At 43.1% G+C, this 14,569-nt stretch overlaps 1 protein-coding gene across 2 annotated transcripts in view; it reads left to right on the top strand.

The window, feature by feature from the left end:
- Positions 1-330: 330 nt before the first annotated feature.
- LOC115164094 (SEC14-like protein 2) overlaps positions 331-14,569 on the top strand; it is a 52,873-nt gene continuing 38,634 nt past the window's right edge. Inside the window, exons 1-2 of one of the 2 annotated variants that reach the window (XM_029716210.1) lie at positions 331-997; positions 1,753-1,828. In XM_029716210.1, coding sequence (XP_029572070.1) covers positions 1,772-1,828 — 57 coding nt within the window. In that variant the 5' untranslated portion in view covers positions 331-997; positions 1,753-1,771. The remainder of the gene's footprint in view (positions 998-1,752; positions 1,829-14,569) is intronic. The other variant, XM_029716209.1, reaches the window with a different exon arrangement.

Genomic DNA, 14,569 nt, shown 5'->3' with positions numbered 1-14,569 from the left:
GTTGACGTTTGCTTGCAAATCTGCCATCTACTGGGAAATTGAGAAAATGCTTGTTTTAGTGAATATATAACAATAATAAAATAGTTGTGTATTGTGCTTGTTTCCAGGCCCAAATGCAAGGTGTGGACTGATACTGCATGATGTGTAGCTGTTAATGTTTATTTTATTTTTTTGATGCAAACCCAAGTTTTATTGTGTTGCATAAAAACAACTTGTGTTGGAAACGTTTTATTGTTATTTTTGAGGAGGACACGCTGGATCAGGTTGGGATACTGGCCCTTTAAATGGGCGTGTCCTCTCGTGTTTACGCTTTTAGAGTTTCTAAACCCAGAGACGCAACTTCGCAAGACTTCCGGGAATGGTTGAGAAACAGACCAAACAGACCAGTCTGGGGTTTGTGGTTTGAGAAGTCAATGATATAAATTAAATATTCTTCCTTAGCTGTTCATTTTCTCTAAATCTAAAGATACAACCTAGATTAGATCCGATGTCTTAAGTAGTTGGGCATGTTATTACTCCAAGCTCGTGAAAGTGAAAAACTGAAACGTTTCCATTTTCGTCAAAAACAACGTTATATCGACGGAGTGCCGTTGATTTGACGGCCTGCACATGCGTAGTTCGGCACGAGACGACCGTTGTTGACCCTGGCCTGTTTCTACGCATGAGTTTAGTGAGCCAACGTCGCCTACAAGTGCACTCTATTTATACTGAAGAAGCCGTTTTAGCCTATCTCCATAGTGTACTGTCTTTGATACAGTCATTGCTTTTTACGACTTGACTGACAGGGATGAAGAAGATAACAGCGCCCTCGTAGAGCAGCTTCACACAGTGGGATCAGTCCAGCGACGAGGGGAGGGAAGTGCGTGGCATCCTCTTCGGGTCTTCAACTTCCATTAACGGAATAAAAACTGCCATTGTATCTTGTTTTGCTTTGACAGACATGATGAGTGGCAGGGTTGGCGACCTAAGTCCGAAGCAGGCTGAGGCATTGGAGGAGGTGAATTGCTGTACTGTACATTTCTGTATCTGTGTCGCATTTATTTATGTTTGACCTGACAATCTAACGGTCATCGATGCTTTTGGAACTTTGAACCTTCCTATCTTTTTCCACCACACGCACACAGACAGTGTTGGCTGCAATGTACGTTACAAGATATGATTATATGTAGAAACATGTCATGGCTACAATACGCTGTAACCTATTTATATATTTTATCAAGCTTTTCCTTCAGAGGTTTCTCTGTAATACGGGTCAGTAAAGTTGATAGGTGATTAAAATGATGGAACCACCTAACTGGGTAAAAAAAATCTACCCTAGGCCTATTATTATATGAATGATCATGTTGTTAATAATTAATTATTTATGTAATTGCAATTTACTGTATAGAATTTAGTATATGTATCTCCCTTGAAAGGTTTGGTTCTTGTGTATGATTTTAGTTTCATTTCCTAAAATATATAACTATTTTAGATGTGAGTGGAAAAACTCTTATTGAACTTACTGTGACCAATGTGCTTTGTTTTAAGAGATTAACTTCCACACAGAAGTCTGAAGCTTTCATGTGGCTTATAACAATTCATTTCACATGCTTGCTTCCATGTTTACCACTAAACTCATGTGTGCATCATCACTAATACACCTATACCCCTTTTGGCCCTCTCGCTCTCTTTCTTTCTCTCGCTCTCGCTGTCCCTCTCTCTCTGTCTCTCTCTCTGTCTCTCTCTCTGCCACCCGGTTTTATCCTTGGGCAGTTTCGAGAGAGGATTCAGGATGTTCTTCCACTACTTCCTGCTCAGCATGACCACTTCCTGTTGCGCTGGCTCAGAGGTAAGGCAGACTAATTAACCGCCTGTTGCTTCACCACGGTGGGCTTGGAACTGGAATGATCTGTTCTGGTAGGAGAGCTGCAAGGCCGTTAAGACCATGCCTGGGTAAGGTCAGACTCTCCAGTCCAGTCTAGCTCGGATAGATATGCTTCTGAAGAGGGTGATTATCATCTTTGATGGACATGTTGTTACACAGCAACAGATATTTCAGCTTCAACCGAACAATTCAACAGTTAAAACTCAATGGTTTTGCAAATAGAGAAGTTACCAACTGGTTTTGGAATGGTTACTGACCATGAGAAAAGTTACAACACCTGCGTAGCTACAGTAAATGCTTTCAGTTGTGAGGTTGGGGGTGGAAGGTGTTTATAAGGTTTGAGAGAGAGGGCTGTCTTTATAACTGGTATATAACTGTAATAACTTTTGAATACTTGGCTAATAGCTGGTTAACTTGGACATGAACAGTGTTAGAGCTTTCGTTAAAACTCTTCACACGGTTGCAAGTGACAGTTACAGGGCTTGAGAGAAAGAGAGAGGTCTGTGGTCTAGAGTTGATTAGTTGAGTGACAGGTTGTAGTAACAGCGAGTGAGAGGCAGGCGTTGTAAAGAATGCCTTGTTCTACATTGGAATAGATTGGACTCACGTAGGCTCTCTGAATCCTTATAATCTAGGACTAATCTAGGGCTATTCGCATTAAACCTGTAAAACAGTGACTCATGCATCTGTTATTAGTTATGGCAGCTTAACATACCTTAGCCCTTCCACTGATGGTCTGTGTCTGTCAGGTTTTCATCTATAACTATTCCATTTGTAATTAGAAAGCGCTTGTTACTATGTGTTGATCCTTGGCAGACCATAAAGATCTTGTCTAATAATCAGAGCTGCACTCACTGCATAGAAATGTGTTGGTCTTAATGGTCGACTTTGGGCAAAAACACAAAAATAACGGCTTTAAACTGTATAACTGATCAATGCACCATCATATCAGGTAATTTAATGCTTATAAACCAAACATATTTATGAATAAGATTTTTGGCTACAGAAGTGCAATTTCTTACTGATCTTTACAGCTTCAGTCCAAAAACAAATCCTTTTAAATGATGTCAACACATACTGGAAGAGTTATTGGCTAGCTACAATGACTAGCTTAGCTAACGAACTAGCTAGACTATATATACAAAAGTATGTGGACACCAATGTTCCAGGACTGTCGTTCAGAAGAAGAGATTGAACTTTACTGAGTTCTCCCCATTTGTTTGCACTATATAGATCAATGTTTTTTCTGTGATCGAATCAACATGATATCAGCCAGCCAATGCAACAAACCAAAACAAATTAGATTGAGTCTGTGATTTTGTTGTAGGCAGAGCAATAGTGCAATGGAGTAGAATTCTATTGGCAGAGGGAGCCCAACAGTGTTCTTTCACCCACATGAGCGGTCTTTCACCCACATGAGCGGTCTTTCACCCACGAGTGACTGCACTTTTCAGATCAGAGCGCATTTGTTGATATTCTTTGCTAGTTAGCGAGTTATTAGCCCAGTTATAGGTAGGTATACAGTGAGGGGAAAAAAGTATTTGATCACCTGCTGATTTTGTACATTTGCCCACTGACAAAGAAATGATCAGTCTATAATTTTAATGGTAGGTTTATTTGAACAGTGAGAGACAGAATAACAACAAAAAAATCTAGAAAAACGCATGTCAAAAATGTTATAAATTGATTTGCATTTTAATGAGGGAAATAAGTATTTGGCCCCCTCTCAATCAGAAAGATTTCTGGCTCCCAGGTGTCTTTTATACAGGTAACGAGCTGAGATTAGGAGCACACTCTTAAAGGGAGTGCTCCTAATCTCAGTTTGTTACCTGTATAAAATACACCTGTCCACAGAAGCAATGAATCAATCAGATTCCAAACTCTCCACCATGGCCAAGACCAAAGAGCTCTCCAACGATGTCAGGGACAAGATTGTAGACCTACACAAGGCTGGAATGGGCTACAAGACCATCGCCAAGCAGCTTGGTGAGAAGGTGACAACAGTTGGTGTGATTATTCGCAAATGGAAGAAACACAAAATAACTGTCAATCTCCCTCGGCCTGGGGCTCCATGCAAGATCTCACCTCGTGGAGTTGCAATGATCATGAGAACGGTGAGGAATCAGCCCAGAACTACACGGGAGGATCTTGTCAATGATCTCAAGGCAGCTGGGACCATAGTCACCAAGAAAACAATTGGTAACACACTACGCCGTGAAGGACTGAATTCCTGCAGCGCCCGCAAGGTCCCTCAAGAAAGCACATATACATGCCCGTCTGTAGTTTGCCAATGAACATCTGAATGATTCAGAGGACAACTGGGTGAAAGTGTTGTGGTCATATGCGACCAAAATGGAGCTCTTTGGCATCAACTCAACTCGCCGTGTTTGGAGGAGGAGGAATGCTGCCTATGACCCCAAGAACACCATCCCCACCGTCAAACATGGAGGTGGAAACATTATGCTTTGGGGGTGTTTCTCTGCTAAGGGGACAGAACAACTTCACCGCATCAAAGGGACGATGGACGGGGCCATGTACCGTCAAATCTTGGGTGAGAACCTCCTTCCCTCAGCCAGGGCATTGAAAATGGGTCGTGGATGGGTATTCCAGCATGACAATGACCCAAAACACACGGCCAAGGCAACAAAGGAGTGGCTCAGGAAGAATCACATTAAGTGGCCTAGCCAGTCTCCAGACCTTAATCCCATAGAAAATCTGTGGAGGGAGCTGAAGGTTCGAGTTGCCAAACGTCAGCCTCGAAACCTTAATGACTTGGAGAAGATCTGCAAAGAGGAGTGGGACAAAGTCCCCCCTGAGATGTGTGCAAACCTGGTGGCCAACTACAAGAAACATCTGACCTCTGTGATTGCCAGCAAGTAAAAAGTAATGTTTTGCAGAGGAGTCAAATACTTATTTCCCTCATTAAAATGCAAATCAATTTATAACATTTTTGACATGCGTTTTTCTGGATTTTTGTTGTTGTTATTCTGTCTCTCACTGTTCAAATAAACCTACCATTAAATTATAGACTGATCATTTCTTTGTAAGTGGGCAAACGTACAAAATCAGCAAGGGATCAAATACTTTTTTTCCTCACTGTCAGTTAACAATGGGGAGTTCCTGCTACAATTTACAGTCACCTATTTTGCTCATGGTGTTACAGAACAAGTAAATCGTTAATTCATGTCAAGCCCATCATAATGTAAATTGAAGAAAAATGCTATGTAGGCCTGCATTGAACACCACATACAGTATAGTCTACTGTAGGCTATATCATAGAAACCTATTTCCATGTGAGAATGTTATGGGTTTTGCTTAATTGGTTTTGTTGGTAGGCCTACATTATGCTCAAATGGCAACAATAAGGGCCTCCTGAGTGGTTCAGCGGTCTAAGGCACTGCATTGCAGTGCTTGAGGTGTCACTACAACCCTGGGTTCGATCCGGGAGACCCATGAGGCGGCGACAATTGGCCCAACATCGTCCGGGTTACGGGAGGGTTTCACCGGCCAGGATTTCCTTGTCCCATCGCGCTCTAATGACTCCTTGTGGCGGGCCGGCGCCTGCAAGCTGACTTCAGTCGCCAGCTGTACGGTGTTCCCTCCGACACATTGGTGCAGCTGGCTTCCGGGTTAAGCAAGCAGTGTGTCAGAAGCAGTGTAGCTTGGCAGGGTCATGTTTCAGAGGACGCATGGCTCTCGATCTTCGTCTCTCCCGAGTCCGTGGGGGAGTTGCAGCGATGAGACACGAAATTGGGGAGGAAAATGGCTAAAAGTACAAATATATATATATTGGCTACTGTATAAAACTGTAAGGGTACAGCCTCAGTGTTCACTGTGCACAAAATTCTCACAATGTTCAAGTTTTCACTCACAAGAACAAAAAGTTGCTCATTGTCCCAAAAAATTGGAGGGAACATTCAATACACCTTCAAATTAGTGGATTTTGCTTTTTCAGCCACACCTGTCGCTGACAGGTGTTTAAAATCGAGCACACAGCCATGCAAACTCCATACTTTTTACATTTTAGTCATTTAGCAGACACTCTTATCCAGAGCGACTTACAGTAGTGAATGCATACATTTCATACATCTTTTTCTCCGTACTGGTCCCCGTGGGAATCGAACCCACAACCCTGGCGTTGCAAACACCATGCTCTACCAACTGAGCCACACGAATGGCCTTACTGAAGAGCTCAGTGAGCTCAGTGACTTTCAATGCGGCACCATCATAGGATTCCATCTTTCCAACAAGTCAGTCCGTCAAATTTCTGCCCTGCTAGAGCTTCCCTGTTCTACTGTAAGTGCTGTTATTTTGAAGTGGAAACATCTAGGAGCAACAATAGCTCAGCTGCGAAGTGGTAGGCCACACAAGCTCACAGAACGGGACCGCTGAGTGCTGAAGCGCGTAGTGCGTAAAAATCCTCTGTCCTCAGTTGCAACACTCACTACCGAGTTCCAAACTGCCTCTGGAAGCAATGTCAGCACAATAACTGTTCGTCGGGAGCTTCATGAAATGTGTTTTCATGGCCGGGCAGCCGCACACAAGCCTAAGATCACCTTGCGCGTCGGCTGGAGGGGGGTAAAGCTCGCGGCCATTGGACTCTGGAGCAGTGGAAACGCGTTCTCTTGAGTGATGAATCACGCTTCACCATCTGGCAGTCCGATGGACGAATCTGGGTTTGGAGGATGTCAGGAGAATGCTACCTGCCCCAATGCATAGTGCTAACTGTAAAGTTTGGTGGAGGAGGAACAATGGTCTGGGGCTTTTTCATGGTTTGGGCAAGGCCTGTTAGTTCCAGCGAGGGGAAATCTTAACACTACAGCATACAATGGCATTCTAGATGATTCTGTGCTTCCAACTTTGTGGCATCAGTTTGGGGAAGGCCCTTTCCTGTTTCAGTATGACAATGCCTTCGTGCGCAAAGCGAGGTCCATACAGAAATGGTTTGTCGAGATTGGTGTGGAACAACTTGACTGGCCTGCACAGTGCCCTGACCTCAACCCCATCGAACACCTTTGGGTTGAATAGGAATGCTGACTGCGAGCCAGGTCTAATCGCCCAACATCAGTGCCCGACCTCACTAATGATCTTGTGGCTGAATGGATCTCTTTTTTATTTTTAATACATTTGCCAAAATTTCTAAAAACCTGTTTTTGCTTTGTCATTATGGGGTAGTGTGTGTAGATTGATGAGGGGGAAAAAAACAATTTTAACAATTTTTTAATCAGGCTGTAACGTAACAAAGTGAAAAAAGTCAAGGGGTCTGAATACTTTACAAATGCACCGTATATTATTTAGTATATGTTAAGACACGATTAAATAAAGAACAGTCTGATGGGTGACAATATTATCACTTGTGAATTATGTATTATCACTTGTGAATTATGTATTATCTCTTGTGAATTATGTATTATCACTTGTGAATTATGTATTATCACTTGTGAATAATGCCCAGCATGTGAAGTAAGGCAAGAAATGGCACATACGTATTTTTGCGCAACTTTTTCTAGTCATAGTCGCACACATCATGTAACCTAGGCCATAGGCCTATGTTTTGATAAGGTTTGTATCACAACTAAAGTGGCCAAATAACTCCAAATGTAGCATATAGACCTAGGACCCCTCGAACACGGTTAGAGAGCACATTGAAAGATGTCATTGCGCAATCGCATGTGAAAACAGAGTTTTGACTGGCCACTATTTAAAAGAGGATCCTAGCTTTCTTGTGCTGCTATATTTATTACTCAATTCTTAATGTTGCTAAATTCTTAAATTAAGCACAATAATCCACTTTACAACATGGCATACAAAGGCGCGTGAGTTTCAAGTTTGGGGAGGCACATTTTCACCATAAAAATGCCACCTTTATAAGAAAGCATTCCATACATCATCACATTTGCAAACTTATGTAAGATTGCCTACTATTCGTAATGTGATGAGTAGATTGAATAGTCATAATTTAGGCTACAAATATAACTCAATCACTGTTCGCAAAAAAAGACTTCACTGCATGGCAGAGCAACTATAGCATTAAGTAGGCCTATCCGATGTTTCTTCTTTCTTTGCATGGGAAAAATGTGGTCTTTTATGAACACATATCATGTAATTGTACTGTATTTTATATGACTGGAGACATTAGCAGAATCTTTTTTAATACGACAAATTACAGGGTAGCCGACTGCTGACACTGACAAACAAATAAATAAAAACAACAATGTCCATATAATAGGCCTACGAGAACGGGAGATGCAAATAGAATATGACGTCCATCTAAACTGGAGGACAAAATTATTGTAAAAAAAACTAGTAGCACTGATCCAACAATGATAAATTGTGAATTTGTGCAGTTCGCACTCACTGGCGATATTACAGATGCTCTCCGCTGGTGCCAATAAGATGTTTGCTCAATTAAGTTGAGAATTTTGATAACTTAAAGACAGATTAGTCTTTTCATTGTCTTTTCTTTACAGCAATAACAGACAGTTGCAACTCAACAATAATCTGCCCAAATTGCGAGCGCTGCTTTTCCTTCCGACTGTAGGCAATATAATTTAAAACAATCCACAATATTTTTTTGAAAAATTAGCTAATGATCCTCTGTGGCCAAATCATGCTTTAGTATCCTATTTGGAATTATTTTATTTATTTCTGTATAAACAGGAGTAGGCTAATAATGCTATATAATTTTGGCAATATAATTCAATTTACTTTAGGAAAAGCTTTCCCTAGCCTTATGGATGTGCTGCCTATGCTTACATATTAAAAAACGTAAATACCTCCATTCACTATTCAAGTGCAGGCTACGGATAAAGTTTTTTTTTGTGGGCCATTCTAAATCAAAAATAATTTCACCCATAGACTGTATTTAAAAGACCAGATTAAATTAAGAATAGTCTAATGGGTGAGAATATTATCAAGTACTTGTCAAAGTGTGTGCAGCCTGCACAAGAAGCAGAACTCATGTTTTTCATGCAACGTTTTTCAAAGTCGCATCATGCAGCCTTAGAATGTAATAAAACTCTAAACATATAGCCTAACGTTTGTATCACACCTAATGTAGCGTAAATAACACTAAATTAAGCATATAGGAGGACCGGTTTCTTTGTTAACTTCTCTGGGCAAGGTGGGACATGACCGTCCCACACTATTCAACAGCCAGTGAAATAGCATGGCGCAAAATACAAAACAGCAAAAATATTATAATTTCAATTTCTCAAACATACAACTATTTTACACCATTTTAAAGATACACTTCTCCTTAATGTAACCACATTGCCCGATTTCAAAAAGGCTTTGCATCGAAAGCAAAACATTAGATTATGTTAGGAGAGTACATAGACAAAAATAACCACACAGCCATTTTCCAAGCAAGGATATATGTCACAAAAACCCAAAACACAGCCAAATGAAGCACTAACCTTTGACGATCTTCATCAGATGACACTCCTAGGACATCATGTTACACAATACATGTATGTTTTGTTCGATAAAGTTCATAGTTATATCCAAAAACAGCATTTTACATTGGCGCATGATGTTCAGAAAATGTATTCCCACCAAAACTCCCGGTGAATGACCACATCAATTTACAAAAATACTCATCATAAACATTGACAAAATACATAACAATTATTTTAAGAATTATTTACATTACATTTTACATTTACATTTAAGTCATTTAGCAGACGCTCTTATCCAGAGCGACATACAAATTGGTGCATTCACCTTATGATATCCAGTGGAACAACCACTTTACAATAGTGCATCTAAATCTTTTAAGGGGGGGGGGGTTAGAAGGATTACTTTATCCTATCCCAGGTATTCCTTAAAGAGGTGGGGTTTCAGGTGTCTCCGGAAGGTGGTGATTGACTCCGCTGTCCTGGCGTCGTGAGGGAGCTTGTTCCACCATTGGGGTGCCAGAGCAGCGAACAGTTTGGACTGGGCTGAGCGGGAACCGTGCTTCCTCAGAGGTAGGGGGGCCAGCAGGCCAGAGGGGGATGAACGCAATGCCCTTGTTTGGGTGTAGGGCCTGATCAGAGCCTGAAGGTATGGAGGTGCCGTTCCCCTCACAGCTCCGTAGGCAAGCACCATGGTCTTGTAGCGGATGCGAGCTTCAACTGGAAGCCAGTGGAGAGAGCGGAGGAGCGGGGTGACGTGAGAGAACTTGGGAAGGTTGAACACCAGACGGGCTGCGGCGTTCTGGATGAGTTGTAGGGGTTTAATGGCACAGGCAGGGAGCCCAGCCAACAGCGAGTTGCAGTAATCCAGACGGGAGATGACAAGTGCCTGGATTAGGACCTGCGTCGCTTCCTGTGTGAGGCAGGGTCGTACTCTGCGAATGTTGTAGAGCATGAACCTACAGGATCGGGTCACCGCCTTGATGTTAGTGGAGAACGACAGGGTGTTGTCCAGGATCCCGCCAAGGTTCTTAGCACTCTGGGAGGAGGACACAAGGGAGTTGTCGACCGTGATGGCGAGATCATGGAACGGGCAGTCCTTCCCCGGGAGGAAGAGCAGCTCCGTCTTGCCGAGGTTCAGCTTGAGGTGGTGATCCGTCATCCACACTGATATGTCTGCCAGACATGCAGAGATGCGATTCGCCGCCTGGTTATCAGAAGGGGTAAAGGAGAAGATTAATTGTGTGTCGTCTGCATAGCAATGATAGGAGAGACCATGTGAGGATATGACAGAGCCAAGTGACTTGGTGTATAGCGAGAATAGGAGAGGGCCTAGAACAGAGCCCTGGGGGACACCAGTGGTGAGAGCGCGTGGTGCGGAGACAGATTCTCGCCACGCCACCTGGTAGGAGCGACCTGTCAGGTAGGACGCAATCCAAGCGTGGGCCACGCCGGAGATGCCCAACTCGGAGAGGGTGGAGAGGAGGATCTGATGGTTCACAGTATCAAAGGCAGCAGATAGGTCTAGAAGGATGAGAGCAGAGGAGAGAGAGTTAGCTTTAGCAGTGCGGAGAGCCTCCGTGACACAGAGAAGAGCAGTCTCAGTTGAATGCCCAGTCTTGAAACCTGACTGATTAGGATCAAGAAGGTCGTTCTGAGAGAGATAGCAGGAGAGCTGGCCAAGGACGGCACGTTCAAGAGTTTTGGAGAGAAAAGAAAGAAGGGATACTGGTCTGTAGTTGTTGACATCGGAGGGATCGAGTGTAGGTTTTTTCAGAAGGGGTGCAACTCTCGGTCTCTTGAAGACGGAAGGGACGTAGCCAGCGGTCAAGGATGAGTTGATGAGCGAGGTGAGGTAGGGGAGAAGGTCTCCGGAAATGGTCTGGAGAAGAGAGGAGGGGATAGGGTCAAGTGGGCAGGTTGTTGGGCAGCCGGCCGTCACAAGACGCGATATTTCATCTGGAGAGAGAGGGGAGAAAGAGGTCAAAGCACAGGGTAGGGCAGTGAGCAGGACCAGCGGTGTCGTTTGACTTAGCAAACGAGGATCGGATATCGTCAACCTTCTTTTCAAAATGGTTGACGAAGTCATCCGCAGAGAGGGAGGAGGGGGGGGGGAGGATTCAGGAGGGAGGAGAAGGTAGCAAAGAGCTTCCTAGGGTTAGAGGCAGATGCTTGGAATTTAGAGTGGTAGAAAGTGGCTTTAGCAGCAGAGACAGAAGAGGAGAATGTAGAGAGGAGGGAGTGAAAGGATGCCAGGTCCGCAGGGAGGCGAGTTTTCCTCCATTTCCGCTCGGCTGCCCGGAGCCCTGTTCTGTGAGCTCGCAGTGAGTCGTCGAGCCACGGAGCAGGAGGGGAGGACCGAGCCGGCCTGGAGGATAGGGGACAGAGAAAATCAAAGGATGCAGAAAGGGAGGAGAGGAGGGTTGAGGAGGCAGAATCAGGAGATAGGTTGGAGAAGGTTTGAGCAGAGGGAAGAGATGATAGGATGGAAGAGGAGAGAGTAGCGGGAGAGAGAGCGAAGGTTGGGACGGCGCAATACCATCCGAGTAGGGGCAGAGTGAGAAGTGTTGGATGAGAGCGAGAGGGAAAAGGATACAAGGTAGTGGTCGGAGATTTGGAGGGGAGTTGCAATGAGATTAGTGGAAGAACAGCATCTAGTAAAGATGAGGTCAAGCGTATTGCCTGCCTTGTGAGTAGGGGGGGAAGGTGAGAGGGTGAGGTCAAAAGAGGAGAGGAGTGGAAAGAAGGAGGCAGAGAGGAATGAGTCAAAGGTAGACGTGGGGAGGTTAAAGTCACCCAGAACTGTGAGAGGTGAGCCATCCTCAGGAAAGGAACTTATCAAGGCGTCAAGCTCATTGATGAACTCTCCAAGGGAACCTGGAGGGCGATAAATGATAAGAATGTTAAGCTTGAAAGGGCTGGTAACTGTGACAGCATGGAATTCAAATGAGGAGATAGACAGATGGGTCAGGGGAGAAAGAGAGAATGTCCACTTGGGAGAGATGAGGATTCCAGTGCCACCACCCCGCTGGCTCGATGCTCTAGGGGTATTCGAGAATACGTGGGCAGACGAGGAGAGAGCAGTAGGAGTAGCAGTGTTATCTGTGGTAATCCATGTTTCCATCAGCGCCAGGAAGTCTAGGGACTGGAGGGTAGCATAGGCTGAGATGAACTCAGCCTTGTTGGCCGCAGACCGGCAGTTCCAGAGGCTGCCGGAGACCTGGAACTCCACGTGGGTCGTGCGCGCTGGGACCACCAGGTTAGAGTGGCAGCGGCCACGCGATGTGAAGCGTTTGTATGGCCTGTGCAGAGGGGAGAGAACAGGGATAGACAGACACATAGTTGACAAGCTACAGAAGTGTTGTTTCTTGTATTATTGTCTCTTGTGTCTTTAGAGAACTGTTTCACTTTGATATCCTTTTTCTTCTGTCCTGATTTTCTCTTTCTTTTCTTCTGTTAACTAGATATTCTTTATATAATATATATATATATATATATATATATATATATATATATATATATAATTATAGATACAGTACTCCTTTATGCAACCGCTGTGTCAGATTTTAAAATAGCTTTTCGGCGAAAGCACATTTTTCAATATTCTGAGTACATAGCTCGCCATTAAAGCAAGCTATACAGACACCCGCCAAGTTCTGGGGTCACCTAAACTCAGAATTAGTATTATAAATATTCTCTTACCTTTGCTGATCTTCGTCAGAATGCACTCCCAGGACTGCTACTTCCACAAGAAATTTTGTTTTTGTTCAAAATAATCCATATTTATGTCCAAATACCTCCGTTTTGTTCGTGCGTACAGAGCACTATCCAAAGGCATAACGCGCGAGCGCAGTACCAGAGACGAAAAGTCAAAATGTTCCATTACCGTTCTTAGAAGCATGTCAAACTTTGTTTAAAATCAATCTTTATGGTATTTTTTACGTAAAAATGCGATAATATTCCAACCGGACAATAGCGTATTCATTCAAGAAGAAAAAGAAGGAACGGCGCACTCGCGGGATCGCGCATTACCAATCCCTTTGTCCCCAGGCAGTCCACTCATTGACTGAGCTCCTATTCTCTGCCCGGTTACAGGAGACGGATGAAAAAACTTTCTGAAGGCTGTTGACAGCCAATAGAAGCCTTAGGAAGTGCAACGTGACCCCACAGACACTGTAGTTTCGATAGGGATTAGAAAGAAGAACTACAATTCTCAGATCTCTCACTTCCTGGTTGAATTCTTCTCAGGTTTTTGCCTGCCATATGAGTTCTGTTATACTCACAGACACCATTCAAACAGTTTTAGAAACTTCAGAGTGTTTTCTATCCAGATCTACTAATAATATGCATATTCTAGTTTCTGGGCCAGAGTAGTAACCAGTTTAATTTGGGTACGTTTTTCATCCGGCCGTGAAAATACTGCCCCCTATACTTTAAGAAGTTAACACAGAATAGCCGTGTGTGCGCATTTCCTCGGAAATCCTTTGGAGAAAATATCCTTTCTATTTTATTTAGCTATGTTTATTGTATTCTTCATACAATAAAATACTATACAATAATGCCACAGAATTCTAAGCAAATCGTGTCTGCTAAATTAACTAGTGTAGCCCACAGCCATATGGCATAGCCGGATCAGGGCCTAGCATAAGGACAACTCAGAATATGCTATTTTGTTCCAGTGAAATAGGCAACATTTTCTTCAGATCATGTTTATTTATACCTGTCTAAAATAAATAATGGATTTATTGTGATGCTGTAGGCTATATTACATGGATTTATTAGACTTTTTTTAATGTAGATGATCCAATGGTCTGCATCAGTGGCTTGTAGGCTAAGCGTGGAAGCCAGACATGTTTATGTTAATTAACGGTCAATTACCGTGAGACCGGCAGTTATTTGCATGATAATCACCAGCTGACAAAATTTCATGACCGCCGCAGGCCTAGCACTGACCCACCCCATTTCTGTTTGAAATTTGAGAAAGGCGGAGTTGACCTTTTAATTGGTTAGACTGAGTCGACATGTTTGAATTTGGCAACCGTCCTCTCAATGTAGAGAGGGTGAATGAACGGGCTGCTGCACAGTCACTATGGGAACTCTTTCTTGAGCTCCCGGTTAAATAGTGCATAACAACTTTTTTTTTTACACTTAAATGATTAAACTAGTGGGAAATATATGTGATTATTGTACAAATTTGTGAGTTTGCTTAATTTACTATTATCCTAAATTAAAACCTAGAATTATTTTGGCCTTATTTAATAAGTTTATATTACGCTACTTTCCTTGATGTGGACAGTATGTGTCACTA

This window comes from Salmo trutta, chromosome 27 (genome assembly GCF_901001165.1).
Source record: "Salmo trutta chromosome 27, fSalTru1.1, whole genome shotgun sequence".
NCBI classification, from domain to species: domain Eukaryota; kingdom Metazoa; phylum Chordata; class Actinopteri; order Salmoniformes; family Salmonidae; genus Salmo; species Salmo trutta.
Note: the sequence above shows the minus strand (reverse complement) of the source record. Positions and strands in the feature narration are given on the sequence as shown.